This window comes from Petromyzon marinus, chromosome 70 (genome assembly GCF_048934315.1).
Source record: "Petromyzon marinus isolate PM22_M1 ecotype Great Lakes invasive population chromosome 70, UKy_Petmar_22M1.pri1.0, whole genome shotgun sequence".
In the NCBI taxonomy this organism is placed as follows: Eukaryota; Metazoa; Chordata; class Hyperoartia; order Petromyzontiformes; family Petromyzontidae; genus Petromyzon; species Petromyzon marinus.
This window is the reverse complement of record NC_133736.1, coordinates 1,994,042-2,014,958: the sequence shown is the minus strand read 5'-3', so window position 1 is coordinate 2,014,958 and position 20,917 is coordinate 1,994,042. Positions and strand designations below refer to the sequence as shown.

At 48.8% G+C, this 20,917-nt stretch overlaps 1 protein-coding gene across 1 annotated transcript; it reads right to left on the bottom strand.

Annotated features, from left to right (window-relative positions):
• Positions 1-9,207: 9,207 nt before the first annotated feature.
• Positions 9,208-10,245, bottom strand: LOC142906778 (olfactory receptor 2M3-like). Its single transcript, XM_076055246.1, has one exon. It carries the CDS (start codon positions 10,243-10,245, stop codon positions 9,208-9,210), a length of 1,038 nt encoding a protein of 345 aa, XP_075911361.1.
• Positions 10,246-20,917: the final 10,672 nt, after the last annotated feature.

Here is a 20,917-nt window from a genome sequence, read left to right as displayed (position 1 = left end):
CAGCAGTAGTCTGACTCCGAACCAGTCGAGTGGCATTATCTTTTCGTCGGATGCGTAACGCTGTGTGGAAGGTACCTGGTTTGTCGCCACGCACGAAGCTTCGGGTCTTCTCAGCCACGGTCATTCCCTCCCTTCTCTACGCTTGCGAAACGTGGACCCACCTAATGGAAAATCTTCGTCGGTTAGAAACATTTAGGCTGGCCTGCTTACGATCAATTCTGGGTTTAACCAGGCTGGATTGTTTGATTAGCTCACAAATCCTCGAAAGATCTGGACAAAGTCCCATCGGTGAGCACCTCCGGCAGGCAAGCCTGAGTTGGCTGGACCATGTAGCGGTCATTGGGCATGCGGGCATGCCCAAACAGCTTTTGTTCTGCCGGATCGAGGGGGCTAAATGGACGCGGCACGGGCTAGAGAAGAGATGGAGTGACGTGAAACAGGAGGATGTGGAGCTGAGTGGACTTCCCGATGACTGGTGCCAGCGGTGTCAAGATCGGCCTCTGTGGAGGAGGCTCGTGAAGGACGCTACTGGGCAGTTGGAGACAGTCGCCCTCCAACAATAACAGAGGGCGGAGCGGCGACGATCACAACAACAGGCACAGGTGGTGCATCAGCCAGTCATCTTGGTCATCTCAGTCAATCGACCCGTGGCACCTGGCTCTGCCCCGTGACCTCCTGCAAGCGAACGTTCGACACTTCACGTGGCCTCAAGGTGCACATGGCCTGGCACAAGCGTCGTGGTGACGTCACCGCCACTTAGTGGCGAATGACGGTTGTTGTTGTATGTGTGTGTGGATCTGTGTGAGTGTGGATCTGTGAGTGACTGTGTGTGTGTGGATCTGTGTGAGTGTGGATCTGAGTGACTGTGTGAGTGTGTGTGTGTATATGTATGTGTGTGGATCTGTGAGTGACTGTGTGTGTGTGGATCCGTGAGTGACTGTGTGAGTGTGTGTGGATCTCTATGAGTGTGGATCTTTGAGTGACTGTGTGTGTGTGTGGATCTGTGAGTGACTGTGTGAGTGTGTGTGTGTGGATCTCTGTGTGTGTAGATCTGTGAGTGTCTGTGTGTGTGGGCGGATCTGTGAGTGTGACACTTTGTGTTATGTGTGTGCGGGGAGCGGTAGTGTAGCGGTTGGCGCTACGATGCACTACGAACCTGGCCACCCCAGTTAGATTCCCGCTCACGGACAACAGCAGTGACGATTATCTGAATCTTTAGTGGGCCTTCCCTAGGTCGACTCAGCCTCAAATAAGTAACTGGTGCGGTATGTAAAGACCACCCTCTTGCGTGCCGTGGCGGCAAGTGCTGTCACTCTCCCTCTGAAAGACATGGGGAGATCTTACAAACTCCACTCACTCTCACTCTGTAGGACATGGGGAGATCATACAAACTCCACTCAATCCCACTCTGTAGAACATGGGGAGATCATATAAACGCCACTCACTCACTCTCACTCTGTAGAACAGGGGGAGATCACACAAACTCCACTGACTCTCACTCTGTAGAAGATGGGGAGATCATACAAACGCCACTCACTGACTCTGTAGAACAGGGGGAGATCATACAAACCCCACTCACCCTCACTCTGAAGAACAGGGGGAGATCATACAAACTCCACTCACTCTCACGCTGTCGGACAGGGGGAGATTATACAAACTCCACTGACTCTCACGCTGTCGGACAGGGGGAGATCATACAAACCCCACTCACCCTCACTCTGAAGAACAGGGGGAGATCATACAAACTCCACTCACTCTCACGCTGTCGGACAGGGGGAGATTATACAAACTCCACTGACTCTCACGCTGTCGGACAGGGGGAGATCATACAAACTCCACTCACTCTCACTCTGTAGAACAGGGAGAGGTCACACAAACTCAATTCACTCTCACTGTAGAACAGGGGGAGATCATTGAAACGCCACTCACTCTCACTGTCGGACGGGGATAGATCATACAAACTCCAATTACTCTGTAGAACAGGGGGAGATCATCCAAATTCCACTTACTCTCACTCTGTAGAACACGGGGAGATAATACAAACTCCACTCACTTTCACTCTGTAGAACAGGGAGAGATCACACAAACTCCATTCACTCTCACTGTAGAACAGGGGGAGATCATAGAAACTCCACTCACTCTGTAGGACAGGGGGAGATCATACAAACTCCACTCACTCTCACTGTCGGACGGGGATATCATCCAAACTCCACTTATTCTGTAGGACATGGGGTGATCATACAAACAGCACTCACTCGCACTGTAGCACAGGGGTGGTGGTGGTGCAGCTGCCTCCAGATTGGGTGGTAGTCGTGGCTATATCACATCACAGAATCCATTACACCCGACACTAACATCTGATCCAGCACAATGCCCCGAAGCCTAAGATTTTAATGGTAATAATATCAATTATTCTGCTGCTGATCATCATCATACTCATAATGATGATCATCATCATTATCATGATGATGCTCCCTTTGATGGTGATGCTAGCTGATGATGTAATGTTAATGACGAACATTATGTTGCAGGTTATGATGGTGATGATGATGTTGATCATCACGCTGGTGATGATGGTGATTCTGGTAATGATCACGATGCTGCCGGACATGATGATGATGGTGATGATGGTCGTGGCGACGTTCTTTAGAACTCACCCGTTTGTCGCCCCTCAGCTCAGCAAAATAACAAAGCAACGTCGGAGTTTCTATCACATCAATTATTACAACAATCCTATCGATGATGACAAAAAATGATGATGATGATGGACGACGATCTCATCACTTGTTGTTGAAATCGTTGTTCTCAGCACGCGACTCGGAGCGTACCGTCTTGTATGCGTGGTGGGGTCCCCCCGCCTCTCCCGCTCCCCACCAATCCACTACCCCACCTCCACCCACCTCCACCAACCCCCCCACCCACACTAATCTACCCCCCCCCCTACCAATCCCTTCCCCCACCTCACCCCACCACCAAGGCCCCCACCTCCCATTTCCCTCCCCCCCCCATCCCTCCCGTACCGCCACACCATCTCAAGGGAAGACCTCAGAGTGGGTTGTTGAGTGGGGGTTGTCGTCGTCATCGTTGTTGTGGGGTGTGGTTGTTGTTGTGAGGTGTGGTAGTGGTGGTTGTTGTTGTTGTTGTTGTGCCAAGGGGGAACGCCTCGTTGTGCAAGGAGCAAATTAGCAATTAGTGTGGAGGGTGGGGTGGGGGGCACCAGGGGGAGACGGTGGGTGCACAGGGATGCAAGAGGGTGGCACGTGTCTCCTGCTCTCTCCGAAATGGGCGGTGCTCAGGAATAGCCAGGGAACGACCGAGACAATGGAGAGAGGGGGAGAGGGGAGAGCGAGGTGCATGAAGCAGTGACGCTTCGTGGCTGCACTTATGTCAGATTTTCTTTCGGTTAGTGTTTTTTTGCTTTCTTATGAATTTTGGTGAGCCAGGCCACTGCACTCACCCAACCAGCCACACACTCATTCACTCATCCAGCCACTCACTCAATCAGCCAGCTACTCACTCACTCAGCCAGCCGCTCACTCACTCTCTCAACCAGCCGCTCACTCACTCAGCCAGCGACTCACTCAGCGACTCACTCACGCTCTCAACCAGCCACGTGCTCAATCAGCCAGCCACTCACTTACTCAGACAGCCAATCACTCAATCAGCCAGCCACTCATTCACTTAGCGACTCACGCTCTCAGACAGCCACTCACTCAGCGACTCACTCTCTCAACCAGAAAATCACTCACTCAGCCAGCCACTCACTCACTCAGCCACTCACTCAGTCACTCACTCAGCCAGCCACTCACTCAGCCAATCACTCACTCAGTCACTCACTCAGCCAGCCAGCCACCCACTCTCTCAGCGACTCACTCACTTAGCAACTTACTCAATGCAGTGTGAGAGAGTGCAGTGGTAGTGCCATGTGTCACGAGCCCATCCTGGTTAAGAACAACAACACTTACGTATATATATAGAGCACGATTGTCTACGTACGGTGCGAAAGAAGTTCAACGCACGTAAGCACAACTTTTTTAAAATTAATTTAATTCTTTAAAATGGCTGACAACAGGGGAAGTGAGTGCTGTGGTGATGACGTTACAAGGCGTGATGACGTTACAAGGCGTGATGACGTTCCAAGGCGTGATGACGTTACAAGGCGTGTTGACGTTACAAGGCGTGATGACGTTACAAGGCAACGTAGCGGAACGGCCATTTGCTACATTCGGTCCAAACAAGCGAGTAATTTCGATTTAAAGCTTTCGTGACTGCAAGGATTCATCTTCTTTGGTTCTTTCGGTAAAGTCACGTAGAATGAGAATAAAGTTAATAAATTGATCAAATAAAATAACACAATAATATTCTCTTAGTAACCATTGGAAAGATGTTTTAAACCATTTCCGTTCTTAATTAATTGTATTTTACGATGACCTTCAGACCGCAGCTCTTTCGCTGGCATTGACTCTTAATACCTCTCACACCACGGTTAATGGTATGGTTTACAACATGGAGTATAACAGCGCCTCGCAGCTGTCTCTCTCCCCCTCCTCTGTTCCGACCATGGATGAACTCCTCCGTCTGAACGGGACCCGTAGCTATCCGTGTTGCTAAAGTTGAGGGTAAGAATCCACCCATTTTTTCGCCATATAGCATTGTGATATATAACGACTTATTGTTGGTAGCTTAGCTGATTGGAGAATATATAGAGTTTTTTGCTAACACTGAGGTAATTTATATTTTAGTTTTTTTTTATTAGTTCACTATGTAGTATTCATCATATATTGTAGTGTATACCCAGTTACTGTGAATAGCTCAGATGTGTAGGCCTTAACTTCAACATAGCCATTTCTGTGACCAGTCACAAGCTAATCACTCAGTTATTTCATTGCTAAATTCTCCTGTTTGATTTGTACTAGGTGCCTCTGTGAATGTGTATGCTCTGACTTTAACATAGCTATTTCTGTGACCAGTTACAAGCTAATCACTCAGCTATTTCAATGCTAAATTCTATGCTAATTCCTTTGTCAAGGGGTGCCTCTGCGGATGTGTATGCTTTAACTTAGCTATTTCAATGCTAAATTCTATGCTAATTCCTTTGTCAAGGGGTGCCTATGCGGATGTGTATGCTTTAACTTTAACAAAGCCATTTCTGTGACCAGTCACAAGCTAATCACTCAGCCATTTCAATGCTAAATTCTATGCTAATTCCTTTGTCATGGCGCTTTGTTTCTTCTCACACAGCTTAAAGGTCGTGATCTGAACGTGGCTTTTTCACTCCAGCGCTGTCCTCCAGACAGTCTCGTCCCTTCACCTGATGAAGGCCGCTTGTGTTGTGGCCGAAACGTCGTGAGAATATTATTGTGTTATTTAATTTTATCAATTTATTATTTTATTCTCATTCTACGTGACTTTACCGAAAGAACCAAAGAAGAAGCGAGGAATTGCTAAGAATCAAGGTAAGAACTTTCTAACTTCTAACCCAGTGGTTCTTAACCTTCACTTGCAGCCTTGCACCCATTTGGTTCTCAATAGTAACACACAAAAAAACTATCATGTTAATAAACACGGACATTGATGAAACAAAATACATTTTGACTTAAAACTTTCGGGACTGCAGGAATTCATATTCTGTGGTTCTTTCGGCAAAGTGACGTAGTAAGAAAAAATAACAATAAAATAAATAAATAAAGTGAATAAAAATATCAATTAATTATCTTTTTTATTCACTTTCTTTTCACTTGTATTTGTATTATTTTATTGTTATCATTATTGTTTTCTATCTTGACTTTACAGAAATAAAAATAGAATATGAAACAAAATGAATTGTAACTTACGTGCCCCATGCTTAATTTGTGTTGTCAATTATTTACTTTCTAAACAAATCAGGCAATGTCTCGCATCGACCCCCATCCCAGGTTAAGAACCACTACACTATAAACTACACTATACACTACTTTACAACAACACTACGCACTCCACTCTACACTGCACTATATACTCCACTGTACACTGTTATGCATTACGCTTTACACTCCCATACACTACACTATACGCTACTATACACTCCCCACGACTATACTCTACACTATACACTACTGTACACTACACTAGACTATACATTACACTATACACGACTATACACTACAATACAGTCTAATACACTACTATACACTACACTACGATTCACACTATGCCATATACTACACTTTAGACGACTAGACACTACCCACTACTATCTACTACACTACACGACGCCAGGTTAAGAACCACTGTTCTAAACACTATTATTATAGTCATCGTTTCTCTGAAATTCACCGACTCTCAAATCACTCACAAGCGGATTTCCAATGGGTGCTCTACACAGGCCACACTGAAGGTCAGTGGCCAGCTCGGACAAACCCTCTCAACCTTTGGTGTGATTCACATCGAGCCTACCAACAGGAAGCGATGTTTCATTTAATATTTTTTACGTTGATGGGGAGGGCGGAAGTCTGCACAACAACAACAATAAAACAACAAACCACCATTGCCCCCCCCCGCCCCTAACTGCTGGGCCATATTTTACTTGGCAACAACCTCGCCAGCCCTCGCCTGACCTCCGCCGTCCTGAGCCCGTAGATGACTGGGTTCAGCGCGGGCGGCAGGATGAACTGGACGGTCTGGAGGGCGGTCACCCCCTCGCCGGACGTGGCCGCGCCCAGCCTGAGGCCCGTGGCGAACGTGAAGAAGAAGATCGACGTGAAGTATACGAGCACGAGGAGCAGGTGCGTGACGCACGTGCTCAGCGCCCTCCGGCGCCCGCCGGGGAGCCGCTGCCCGCGGCACTCGCGGAGGATGAGCACGTAGGAGGCCGCGACGGCGCCCAGCGGCGGCGCGGTGCCCAGGAGGATGTTGGCGTAGACGACGGGCGCCTCGTAGCCCACCTCGCCGCACATGAGTCGGCGCACGGCCGAGAAGTCGCACGTGGACGAGGCACGACGCGCGCCCGGCAGGAGCGGAGTCGCGCGACCACGGCGACGTAGCCGGCGCCCTGGATCGCCCCCTTTTATATGTCCGAGCAAAAAGCTGTTTCGGCATGCGTTGGCTGGGCATGCGGTCTACATGAGGCAGGCAACGCAGCCTTGCCTGCCGGAAGAGCTCACCGATGTGACTTTGTCCGAATCTTTCAATTGATTTATTAGCTCCTCCCATAACCCAGCCTGGATAAACCCAGCAAGGGTTGTAGGCAGGCCAGCCTGAATGTTTCTTACTGCCGAAGATGTTCCGTTAGGGCGGTCCACGTTTTGCAAGCGTAGAGAAGGGATGAGATGATGATTGCCGAGAAGACCCGAAGCTTTGAGTGGAGTGACAGATCAGGTAGCTTCCGCCCAGGGTAATCCAGCCGATGAAAATATAATGCCACTAGACTGATTCGGAGTAAGAATTCTACTTTCAAACCAGAGCCTGTCTTAATCACACTGCCCAGGTATGGAAAACTCTCCACTCTCTCCACAACTGCCCCACAACCAATGGGGAACTGAGGAGGTGGAGTGTTTGATGGCACACAATACCCAGGCAGGTGCTGAGTTTTGGAGGGATTGATGATAAGCAGCAGCGCCTCCAACTCTTCCTCTGAGTAAGCAGCAATCACCAGATCATCGGCATACAAAACATGGTTTACCAATAGAGAGCCATCCCATGACCGCACACGGGCATCTATCAGACTCCTATTGTATCTGTACCAGATGGAGATTCCTCCAGTACAGGGATAGAAGGCTTCTCCAACTACGTGGTCAAAAAAGATGTTAAATAATGTGGGAGCCAGAGGACATCCATGTCGAACCCCAAGGTGAACAGGGAATGGCTCCAACTCCTGGCCACGCATCTTTACCCGGACCTGCCCACCATCATAAAGGTCCTTAAATATTGTTAGCAGAAAATCAGGAACTCCGAAAGCATGGAGAAAACCCCAGAGCCCAGTCCTTTCGATAGTTTCACAGGCCTTGGCCAGGTCAATAAAGCAGAGACGTAGGTCCTTTCGGCATTCCCTACACCTCTGCTGTAGCAAACTGACGGAAAATATGGCATCTGTGCAGGACCGCACTGGGTAAAACCATTGGGCCTCCGCAAGCCTCTCCTCAGCGTGCCTGGCAAGAAAATGTTGAATGATCTTTGCCAGGACCTTTCCCAGCAGAATTGTTACAATCTGTGCAGTCCACCTTCTTAAACACTGTTATTATGAAGTAATATAGTGCAGTCTGCACACAAATGCCACCTTTCCTTAGCACGTATATAACCTCCTTGTTGCAACAGCTCTCTCACTTGTTAAACAGTTCCACTGCTGGATTATATTTTTTTCTGCCTGAGGACGACCGCCTGTGTTGCGATCGAAACGTCGCGATTTATTGTTACTTTATACCTACGTGACTTTACTGAGAGAACCAAAGAGTGTCATAGAAGGCGTCGGACACATCGGCCTTGCCTGCATTCCTCCTTCTGTAGGGACGTAAGCAACCGCCACCATCCCTCACCTTCTGTTGATAGGAAGGTGAGCCCACAGTAGCCTGGGGCTTACAGCTTCCCAAACATCACCTCCACGCTCCCATGCCCCCTTCATGTTTTTTGTTCAGAAGAAGAGCCACTCCCTGTTGTTTGGCATTCTCCTGCCCAAGTTGAGGACTGTCCACCCCCCATGGTGAATGGAGCCAGATCCAGTCCACCGTACCTAATGAAAGCCGCAGAGATCCAGGTGGTACCGGTCCAGTTCCCGACAGAGGAGTGGCAGCTTTCCTGCGCAGTGAGCGTTTGAACATTCAACATGGCCAAATGCAGTAATTGTTTTGCCATTTCTGGAGCAATCCCGAGGGTATGAGATGAGTCTCCTGACTCAGCCAAATGGAGTATGCCCAGGTAACGTCTTAGACGCCTGTCCCCCCCCCCCCCGCGGCCACCGGGACAAGCTTAGTTAGATTTTTTACACGTGCTTTTGTGGTATTTTAATTGAAGGACGAGGGGTTACCAGCCCCTTGCACCCATTCAGAGACAACATTCGCCGCTGTGGTGGCTACAAGTGCGATGGGGGGAAAAGTCAATTGGAATTGGCCATTCCTCATATGGCGTTGCTCACATCAATCACGGCGTTATCGTCCGGCACCAGCGAGGTGTTCGGGTGTTATTTATGCGTCCGCGTGTACGTGGTACCGTGCATCCCGCGGGGATCTGAGAGGGCTACCCGATCCTCGTGTCTTCCTGCAGAGGGGCGAGAGGCTTCGCAGGCCTAACCCGGCTTCGCAAGAACCTCACAAGGCTCTCCTTCACCTCGGCCGTCCGCAGGCCGTAGACAATGGGGTTGAGCACCGGCGGCAGGACGAACTGCAGGCTCTGGAGCGACACGCTCAGCTCCGGCGACGCCGCGGACGACGGGGTGCCACCCCCCGCGCCGCTGGCGAACGTCGCGAGGATGGCGCCGAAGTAAATGGCCGCCACCACGAGGTGGGTGCCGCACGTGCGCAGGGCCTTGTTCCGGCCGCGGCGGAGGGCCGGCTTGCGGCACTCGTGCAGGACGAGCGCGTAGAAAGCCGCGATGGCGCCCAGAGGCAGCGCTATGCCCGCCACCGACATGGCGTAGGTGTACGCCTGCCCGAGGGCGACGTGGTTGCAGGACAGCACCCTGAGGGCCAGGAAGTCGCACGTGGACGTGATCAACGAGCGCGGCTTGCACAGGTCGAGATTGACCGCGATGGCGACGTAGCCGAGGCCCTGGGCGGCGGCGAGCGCGACGGCGAAGGCCAGGGCCCTGAGGGCGACGGCGTTGGATGCCGCGCCGCGGTAGGCGAGCGGTCGGCACACCGCCAGGTAGCGGTCGGCAGCCATGGCCGCCAGGATGTAGCCGTGCACGCGGAAGGACACGTGGTAGGCGAACATCTTGGCAATGCACCAGGGCGCCGAGATGCGGGGGGAGTCGCCGACGAGGTCGTACATCGTGCGCGGCAGCGCGTTGGTGTTCTCCACCAGGTCGGTGAGGGCCAGCGCGGCGACGAGCAGGTGCATGGGCTTGTGCAGACGACGGTCGCGGGCGATGGCGAGGCACAGCAGCGAGTTGCCCGCCAGCGTGAGGGCGTAGACGAGGAGGAGGAAGGCGAACACGGAGCGCCTGACGGTGGGCGGCTCACGGAACACCATCTGGATGTGGATGAGGTCCGTCGCGGCGGCGGCGGCGGCGGCGAGGAGGGGTGCGGAGACGTTGGGCCCGGGGCCGTCCTCCATTTTGTAATTTGCTGCGAGCGGGAAGATGGCGGCCACTGCTGTCGCCGTCCCCTCCCACGTGACTCCTCTCCCCTTTTGCTCCTCCCAAAAAACTCGAGGGTGGGACTGTGGGGGTGGAGGGGGGAGGGGAGGGATTGAGTTTGAGCGAGTGCTCAGTTCGTTCGTTGAGTGGCGACGCACGTTCGGCTGGATACCGCTGTGAAAGAAACATGTCACTACATCTCCATGAGTAAAAGGAAAAGAGTGATACCCCCGATAATGCAATTTGAACTTATTTAAAGGCGCCACGATGGCAAGGAGATGTTAACTACATTGCCCGGTATGCGGGAGGTTGTGGGTGTCTATACTGAACCTGACGATGCATGATTTATATTTGGAATCTGTGTGTCTCTCTCCGTTTTGAGATGTCATCTACCTCGCCTCGTATGCAGTAGGTCGGGGGTTCGATCCCGATCCTGATGCCTGCTGTGCATTTGGAGTTTGCATGCTCTCTCCCGTGGTCACGTGGATTGGTTTTCTCCGCAATTATAACCATGCGTTTAGACTACAGGTAGTCCCCGACTTCCTATGGAGATGTGTTATGACGACCCCATCGTAAGTCGAAAATATCGTAAGTCAAAGATGGCCTAGTCTACCCAGGAGTCTTAAAGAATGGTTATAATTTAGCAAAACAGAGCAATTCACAATACCATACTGCATAAACTATATACTCTATGTATTTATTAATGACAATACTGTATTGCACAGTAAACTTTAAAGTAAAAAAACACGGTCAATTCTTAGCCTACCTACATGAACTACAATTTCATGGAAAGTTTTTCAGGAAACAATCCTATCTGCTCTACAAACTTTTAACATGCATTGAACATATGTATTGTATCGTGGCAACCCTAAAATGAAATCACTGAAGCTATGAATCATACATGCATTGAACGAATCGTAATGTATCATATTCTACTGTACTCACCAAGATTCTGTCCGTCGTCTGCATACTTGAAAACGATGTTAGGTTGTTGGCGGCTACATTAACTTAGTTGTCGGAAGACGAGGATGGCGATGATCAAGTTACAGTATCGAACCTCGTATGCTGCTGCGTTTGCCTGACGCGCAAATTATATTTTTTACAATTTTGTCATGTCGCTATCGCCATCGTAAGATCGAAATATCGTAAGTCGGAACCATCGTACGTCGGGGACTACCTGAATTTTGATAATTTCACTGCTCTAAATGTCCAAATGATGGTGGGTGGCCACTGTGGTCAGCCCTCATAGTGTGTTGCCGGTTCACTTTTGAACAATAAGTTGATACATCAGTGGGGCTTTGCCGGGTAGGACACGGGATGGTTTATTGTTGTATTTGTTTGTGTTTGGGTGATTGTGTTTACCACTCTTGTACTTTGCACTACTATCGAGTGTTTGGAATATTTGTTGTTGTAACGTTCTTACCACCGAAATGCCCCTACTGGATATCTGTGAATAAAGAGCTTCATAGCTCATCGGATTTCTCCTGCAGTGTCGATACAGATTCTGATTCTGCACGTCTCGACGGTTTTAACGTCGTTTTGCAAACATTATCATTCACGCTTCTTCCCGATATCTCTGGGACCTTTTCGCCAGTATCAAAGTATGAAAAATAATAATAGGTTTTACCCTTTCTGGCAATACAACAGGAGGTGTTCGGAGGGTCAGAACACCAATAAGATATATATTTTACAAGGAATCAAGTCTGCATTAACTTGAGCAGTAGCGTGGGTTATCACACCTACGCATCTATTGTTTAAGAACGAAAGAAGGTGGACTTCTGTACAAATCTGGCTGTCGCCTGATGAAGCTGATTGTGATTACTGGCAAAACGTCGAAACTCAGATTGTGAATGTTGTGGCTTGGCTCTCCAACACACTGGTGTGTTATACTAGTATACTACACTATACACTACACTACTATACAATACTATACACTATACACTACACTATACACTCGCACTGTATTAGTGACGAATTGGCACGTTCTGTTTACGTGACAACCCTTGCTTGTTGGCTTTGTCGGGTGGTGGCGGGTTTAAACGACACAGTATTTATACATTTACATGGCGATTTAACCCCCCAAATAACCCCTCTGTTATGGACAGCTACAGGAACACACGACGGGCGTTTCAAAGTACACGAAAGGCTCAAAACGCAATCACCACAAACACATTACGAAAAGCGTGAGCACGCAATGATTCAGTCATTTAAAAATGCAACGTCGATCCTTAAGCCACCACGAGGAGGATGTGCGCACGCGTCTCTGGCCTGCGGCGAAGAGACGAGCGGTTAAAACGAAAGCAGCAGCGTCGGTGTTGTACGCCGAGCGCGGACGTGGAATTGAGACGCCGTTCGTGAGATTCAGAACCCCGCACCGGTGAAATGAGACGCGCGTGCGCTCTCCCCTGAGTGACTGTGTGAGTGTGGGTGGGTGGATCTCTGCGAGTGTGTTTCAAGGTTTCATTCATTAGGTATAGCCCTGTGAGCCATGCGGCTTTTAAGCCGGGTGCAAACACAACAAACAAAATTTGAACACAGAACATCCCAAAATATTCCACTCAAAAAAACGTATTAAAACGCTGTGTGCAAAAATCACAATGTGGTGTGGATGTGTGAGTGACTGTGTGAGTGTGTGTATGTGGATCTGTGAGTGACTGTTATGAGTGTGTGTGTGTGGATCTGTGTGAGTGTGGATCTGTGAGTGAATGTGTGAGTGTGTGTGGATCTGTGTGTGACTGTGTGTGGATCTGTATGTGTGTGTAACCTGCAGCGCCACAGCTATTACCATCATTAGGGGAAAGAACGGTGATCCCATCTCCGACCCCCAGGAACAGGATTGCAAAGTGGGGATGACCCTTCTGAGGCTGCGGTGCCTCAAATATTAGGGGAGGAAGTCACCACTTGTGAGTGGCTGGCTGAGGTGCCTTCTGTTGAGGAAATACTGAAGGCGATCCAGAGTCTGAGACCCGGAAAGGCACTGGGCAAAGATGATCTCCCAAGCGAAATGCTGAGGGAGGCTGGCGTTTGTGCACAGACTGCCGTACATGACATCATAACAACAGTCTGGGCCACTGGACGGGTTCTGCAGGATTGGAAAGATGCTCTGGTGATCCCCCTCTTTAAGAAGGGGGACCGCACAGACTGTAACAACTACAGGGGCATCTCACTCCTCAGTGTGCCGGGAAAATGTCGTGACAAGGATTATTCAACATCGCCTTGCTAGGCACGCTGAGTCGATGCTTACGGTACCCCAATGCGGTTTCAGGAAAGGGCGGTCCTGCACAGATGCCATATTTTCTGTCCGTCTGCTACAGCAGAGGTGTAGAGAATTCCAACAAGACCTACATTTCTGCTTCATTGACCTGGTCAAGGCCTTTGATACCATCAGTAGGTCTGGGCTCTGGGTCGTTCTTCGTGCTTTCGGAGTCCCTGACCCTCTGCTCACGATCATTAAGGACCTTCATGATGCTGAGCAGGCCCGAGAAAAACTACCTGGCCGGGAGTCAGAGCCATTTCCTGTACACCTTAGGGTGCGACAGGTATGTCCCCTGGCTCCAACATTATTTAACATATATTTCGACCACATAGTTCGTGAACCCTTCAATAGCTGTACCCGGGGAATCTCCATCTTTTTAAGATACAATGGGAGGCTGATCAATGCCCGGGTGCAGTCTAGGAATGGCTCCCGATTGGTCAACCACGTTATGTATGCTGACGACCTGGTAATTGCAGCTCACTCACAGGAGGAATTGGAGGCGCTGCTGCTGAAACTGGAGTATGCCACTAAGAGGTGGGGCCTTACCATCAGCCCCACCAAAACGAAGCACCTGCCTGGGTATTTTGTACCATCGGGCACTCCACCCCCACAACTCCCAATCGGTGATGGGGCAGTTGTGGAGAGAGTGGAGAGTTCCCATACCTGGGCAGTGTGCTCATGACCGGCTCCGGTTGAACAGCAGTAGTCTGACTCCGAACCAGTCGAGTGGCATTATCTTTTCGTCGGATGCGTAACGCTGTGTGGAAGGTACCTGGTTTGTCGCCACGCACGAAGCTTCGGGTCTTCTCAGCCACGGTCATTCCCTCCCTTCTCTACGCTTGCGAAACGTGGACCCACCTAATGGAAAATCTTCGTCGGTTAGAAACATTTAGGCTGGCCTGCTTACGATCAATTCTGGGTTTAACCAGGCTGGATTGTTTGATTAGCTCACAAATCCTCGAAAGATCTGGACAAAGTCCCATCGGTGAGCACCTCCGGCAGGCAAGCCTGAGTTGGCTGGGCCATGTAGCCCGCATGCCCAATCACCGCATGCCCAAACAGCTTTTGTTCAGTGGAGGAGGCTCGTGAAGGACGCTACTGGACAGTTGGAGGCAGTCGCCCGCCAACAACAACAGAGGGCGGAGGGGCGACGCTCACAACAACGGGCACAGGTGGTGCATCACCCAGTCATCTCAGTCAATCGACCCGTGGCACCTGGCTCTGCCCCGTGACCTCCTGCCAGCGGGCGTTCCACACTTCACGTGGCCTCAAGGTGCACATGGCCTGGCACAAGCGTCGTGGTGATGTCACCGCCACTTAGTGGCAAATGGCGGTTGTTGTTGTTGTATGTGTGTGTTGATCTGTGTGAGTGCGTATCTGAGTGACCGTGTGAGAGCGTGTGTGTGGATATGTATGTGTGTGGATCTGTGAATGACTGTGTGTGTGTGGATCTGTGAGTGACTGTGTGAGTGTGTGTGGATCTTTGAGTGACTGTGTGTGTGTGGATCTGTGAGTGACTGTGTGAGTGTGTGTGTGTGGATCTCTGTGTGTGTAGATTTGTGAGTGTCTGTGTGTGTGGGCGGATCTGTGAGTGTGACACTTTGTGCATGTGTGTGCGGGGAGCGGTAGTGTAGCGGTTGGCGCTACGATGCACTACGAACCTGGCCACCCCAGTTCGATTCCCGCTCACGGACAACAGCAGTGACGATTATCTGAATCTTTCGTGGGCCTTCCCTAGGTCGACTCAGCCTCAAATAAGTAACTGGTGCGGTATGTAAACACCGTTACTAGGGAGACAAAGGCGGCCCGGCGTGTTGCTGTCACTCTCCCTCTGTAAGACATGGGGAGATCATACAAACTCCACTGACTCTCACTCTGTTGGACATGATGAGATCATACAACTCCACTCACTCCCACTTTGTAGAACAGGGGGAGATCATACAAACCCCACTCACGCACTCTCACTCTGGAGAAGAGGGGGAGATCATACAAATTACACTCACTCTCACTCTGTAGAACAGGGGGAGATCAAACAAACGCCACTCACTCACTCTAACTCTGTAGAACAGGGGGAGATCATACAAACCCCACTCACCCTCACTCTGAAGAACAGGGGGAGATCATACAAACTCCACTCACTCTCACGCTGTCGGACAGGGGGAGATTATACAAACTCCACTCACTCTGTAGAACAGGGGGAGATCATACAAACTCCACTCACTCTCACTCTGTAGGGCATGGGGAGATCAAACAAACTCCACTAACTCTGTTGAACAGGGAGAGATAATATAAACTCCACCCACTCTCACTCCGTAGGACAGGGGGAGATCATACAAACTACACTCACTCTCACTCTGTAGGACAGTGGGAGATCATACAAACTACACTCACTCTCACTCTGTCGAAGAGGGGGAGATCATACAAACTACACTCACTCACTCTCACTGTAGAACAGGGGGAGATCATACAAACTCCACTCACTCTGTAGAACAGGGCGAGATCATACAAACTCCACTCACTCACTCTCACTCTGTAGGGGATGGGGAGATCAAACAAACTGCACTAACTCTGTTGAACAGGGGGAGATCATACAAACTCCACTCACTCTGTGAAAAGGGGGATATCATACAAACTCCACTCACTCTCACTATGTAGAAGATGGGGAGATCATACAAACTCCATTCACTGACTCTGTAGAACAGGGGGAGATCATACAACCTCCACTCACTCTGTGAAAAGGGGGATATCATACAAACTCCACTCACTCTCACTATGTAGAAGATGGGGAGATCATATAAACTCCACTCACTTTCACTCTTTAGAACAGTGGGAGAACATACAAACTCCACTCACTCTCACTCTGTCGAGTTGGGGGAGATCATACAAACTCCACTCACTCACTATGTAGAACAGGTGGAGATCATTCAAACTCCACTCACTCCCGCTCTGTAGAACAGGGGGAGATCATACAAACTCCACTCACTCTCACTCTTTAGAACAGGGTGAGATCATACAAACTCCACTCACTTTCACTCTGTAGAACAGGGAGAGATCATACAATTACCACTCACTTACTCTCTGAAGAACAAGGGGAGAACACACAAACTCCATTCACTCTCACTGTAGAACAGGGGGAGATCATAGAACCTCCACTCACTCTCACTCTGTAGGACAGGGGGAGATCATACAAACTCCACTGACTCTCACTCTGTAGAAGATGGGGAGATCATACAAACTCCACTCACTGTCACTCTGTAGAACAGGGGGAGATTATACAAACTCCACTCACTGACTCTGTAGAACAGGGGGAGATCATACAAACTCCACTTACTTTCACTCTGTAGAACAGAGAGAGATCACACAATCTCCATTCACTCTCACTGTAGAACAGGGGGAGATCATAGAAACTTCACTCGCTGTAGGACTGGGGGTGATCATACAAACAGCACTCACTCGCTCTGTAGCACATGGGTGGTGGTGGTGCAGCTGCCTCCAGATTGGGTGGTAGTCGTGGCTATATCACGTCGCAGAATCCATAACACCCGACACTCAAACCTCATCCAGCACACTGCCCCGAAGCCTAAGATTTTAATGGTAATGATATCAATTATTCTGCTGCTGATCATCATCATGATGATGACGCTCCCTTTGGTGGTGATGATGGTGGTGATAATGATAATGCTGATCATGATGCTGCCGGTAATGATGGTGATGTTAATGATGATCAATATGTTGCAGGTTATGATGGTGATGATGATGGTGATTCTGGTAATGATCACGATGCTGCCTGACATGATGATGATGGTGATGATGGTCGTGGCGACGTTCTTTAGAACTCACCCGTTTGTCGCCCTTCACGTGCAATAATCTCAGCTCAGAAAAATAACAAAGCAACGTCGGAGTTTCTATCACATCAACAACAATCCTATCGATGATCACAAATAATGATGATGATGATGGACGACGATCTCATCACTTGTTGTTGAAGTCCTTGTTCTCAGCAGGCGACTCGGAGCGTACCGTCTTTTATGCGTGGTGGGGTCCCCCCGCCTCTCCCGCTCCCCACCAATCCACTACCCCACCTCCACCCACCTCCACCAAACCCCCCCACCCACACTAATCTATCCCCCCCACCAATCCCTTCCCCCACCTCACCCCACCACCAAGGCCCCCGCCTCCCATCTCCCTCCACCTCCCTCCTCCCCCCCATCCCTCCCGTACCGGCACACCATCTCAAGGGAAGACCTCAGAGTGGGTTGTTGAGTGGGGGTTGTTGTCGTCGTCGTTGTTGTGGGGTGTGGTTGTTGTTGTGAGGTGTGGTAGTGGTTGTTGTTGTTGTGCCAAGGGGGAACGCCTCGTTGTGCAAGGAGCAAATTAGCAATTAGTGTGGAGGGTGGAGGGTGGGGTGGGGGCACCAGGGAGAGACGGTGGGTGCACAGGGATGCAAGAGGGTGGCACGTGTCTCCTGCTCTCTGCGAAATGGGCGGTGCTCAGGAATAGCCAGGGAACGACCGAGACAATGGAGAGAGGGGGAGAGGGGAGAGCGAGGTGCATGAAGCAGTGACGCTTCGTGGCTGCACCTATGTCAGATTTTTTTTCGGTTGGTGTTTTTTTGCTTTCTTATTAATTTTGGTGAGCCAGGCCACTGCACTCACCCAACCAGCCAGACACTCATTCACTCATCCAGCCACTCACTCACTCAACCAGCGACTCATTCACTCAGCCAGCCACTCACTCACTCACTCAGCCAGCGAATCATTCACTCAGCCAGCCACTCACTCACTCAGCCAGCCACTCACTCACTCAGCCAGCCACTCATTCACTCAGCCAGCCACTCACTCACTCAGCCAGCCACTCATTCACTCAGCCAGCCACTCACTCACTCTCTCAACCAGCCACTCACTCACTCAGCCAGCTACTCACTCACTCAGCCAGCCGCTCACTCAGCGACTCACTCACCCTCTCAACCAACCATTCGCTCAATCAGCCAGCCACTCACTTACTCAGACAGCCAATCACTCACTCAGCAATCCACTCACTCACTCAGCCAGCCACTCACTCACTCAGCCAGCCACTCACTCACTCAGCTAGCCAGCTGCTCACTCACTTAGCAACTTACTCAATGCAGTGTGAGAGAGTGTAATGGTAGTGCCATGTGTCACGAGCCTATCCTGGTTAAGAACAACTACACTTACGTATACATAGAGCACGGTTGGCTACGTACGGTGCGAAAGAAGTTCAACGCACGTAAGCACATCTTTTTTTAAATTAATTTAATGCTTTAAAATGGCTGACAACAGGGGAGGTGAGTGCTGTGGTGATGACGTTCCAAGGCGTGATGACGTTACAAGGCGTGATGACGTTCCAAGGCGTGATGACGTTACAAGGCAATGTAGCGGAACGGCCATTTGCTACATTCGGTCCAAACAAGCGAGGAATTTCGATTTAAAGCTTTCGTGACTGCAAGGATTCATCTTCTTTGGTTCTTTCGGTAAAGTCACGTAGAATGAGAATAAAGTTAATAAATTGATAAAATAAAATAACACAATAATATTCTCTTAGTATCCATTGGAAAGATGTTTTAAACCATTTCCGTTCTTAATTAATTGTACTTTACGATGACCTTCAGACCGCAGCTCTTTTGCTGGCATTGACTCTTAATACCTCTCACACCACGGTTAATGGTATGGTTTACAACATGGAGTATAATAGCGCCTCGCAGCTGTCTCTCTCCCCCTCCTCTGTTACGACCTTGGATGAACTCCTCCGTCTGAAGGGGGCCCGTAGCTATCCGTGTTGCTAAAGTTGAGGGTAAGAATCCACCCATTTTTTCGCCATATAGCATTGTGATATATAACGACTTATTGTTGGTAGCTTAGTTGACTGGAGAATATATAGAGTTTATTGCTAACATTGAGGTAATTTATATTTTAGTTTTTTTATCGGTTCACTATATAGTATTCATCCTATATTGTAGTGTATACTCAGTTACTGTGAATAGCTCAGATGTGTAGGCCTTAACTTCAACATAGCCATTTCTGTGACCAGTCACAAGCTAATCACTCAGTTATTTCAATGCTAAATTCGCCTAGTTATTTCAATGCTAAATTCTCCTGTTTGATTTGTACTAGGTGCCTCTGTGAATGTATATGCTCTGACTTTAACATAGCTTTTTCTGTGACCAGTTACAAGCTAATCACTCAGCTATTTCAATGCTAAAGTCTATGCTAATTCCTTTGTCAAGGGGTGCCTCTGTGGATGTGTATGCTTTAACTTAGCTATTTCAATGCTAAATTATATGCTAATTCTTTATCAAGGGGTGCCTCTGCGGATGTGTATGCTTTAAATTTAACAAAGCCATTTCTGTGACCAGTCACAAGCTAATCACTCAGCCATTTCAATGCTAAATTCTATGCTAATTCCTTTGTCTAGGCGCTTTGTTTCTTCTCACACAGCTTAAAGGTCGCGATCTGAGCCTGGCTTTTTCACTCCAGCGCTGTCCTCCAGACAGTCTCGTCCCTTTACCTGATGAAGGCCGCTTGTGTTGTGGCCGAAACGTCGTGAGAATATTATTGTGTTATTTAATTTTATCAATTTATTATTTTATTCTCATTCTACGTGACTTTACCGAAAGAACCAAAGAAGAAGCGAGGAATTGCTAAGAATCAAGGTAAGAACTTTCTAACTTCTAACCCAGTGGTTCTTAACCTTCACTTACAGCCTTGCACCCATTTGGTTCTCAATAGTAACACACAAAAAATCTCATGTTAATAAACACAGACATTGATGAAACAAAATACATTTTGACTTTAAACTTTAGTGACTGCAGGAATTCATATTCTGTGGTTCTTCCGGTAAAGTGACGTAGTAAGAAAAAAATAATAACAATAAAATACAAAAATAAAGTGAATAAAAAATATAAAATACATAAAATAAGTTATTATCTTTTTTATTCACTTCATTTTCAGTTGTATTTGTATTATTTTATTGTTATCATTATTGTTTTCTATCTACGTGACTTTACAGAAATAAAAATAGAATATGAAACAAAATGAATTGTAGCTTACGTGCCCCATGCTTAATTTGTGTTGTCAATGATTTACTTTCTAAACAAATCAGGCAATGTCTCGCATCGACCCCCATCCCAGGTTAAGAACCACTACACTATAAACTACACTATACACTACTTTACACTACACTGCGCACTCCACTATGCACTCCACTTTATACTCCACTGTACACTGCTATGCACTACACTTTACACTCCTCTACGCTACACTACTATACACTCCACACTACTATACACACTATGCCATATTCTACACTTTACACAACTATAGACTACCCACTTCTATCCACTACACTATACACTACACTATACACTACACACTATG

What these genes read in the sequence shown, in the direction of transcription:
- LOC142906778 (XM_076055246.1), bottom strand. Translation starts at nt 10,245, where the DNA reads ATGGAGGACGGCCCCGGGCCCAACGTCTCCGCACCCCTCCTCGCCGCC.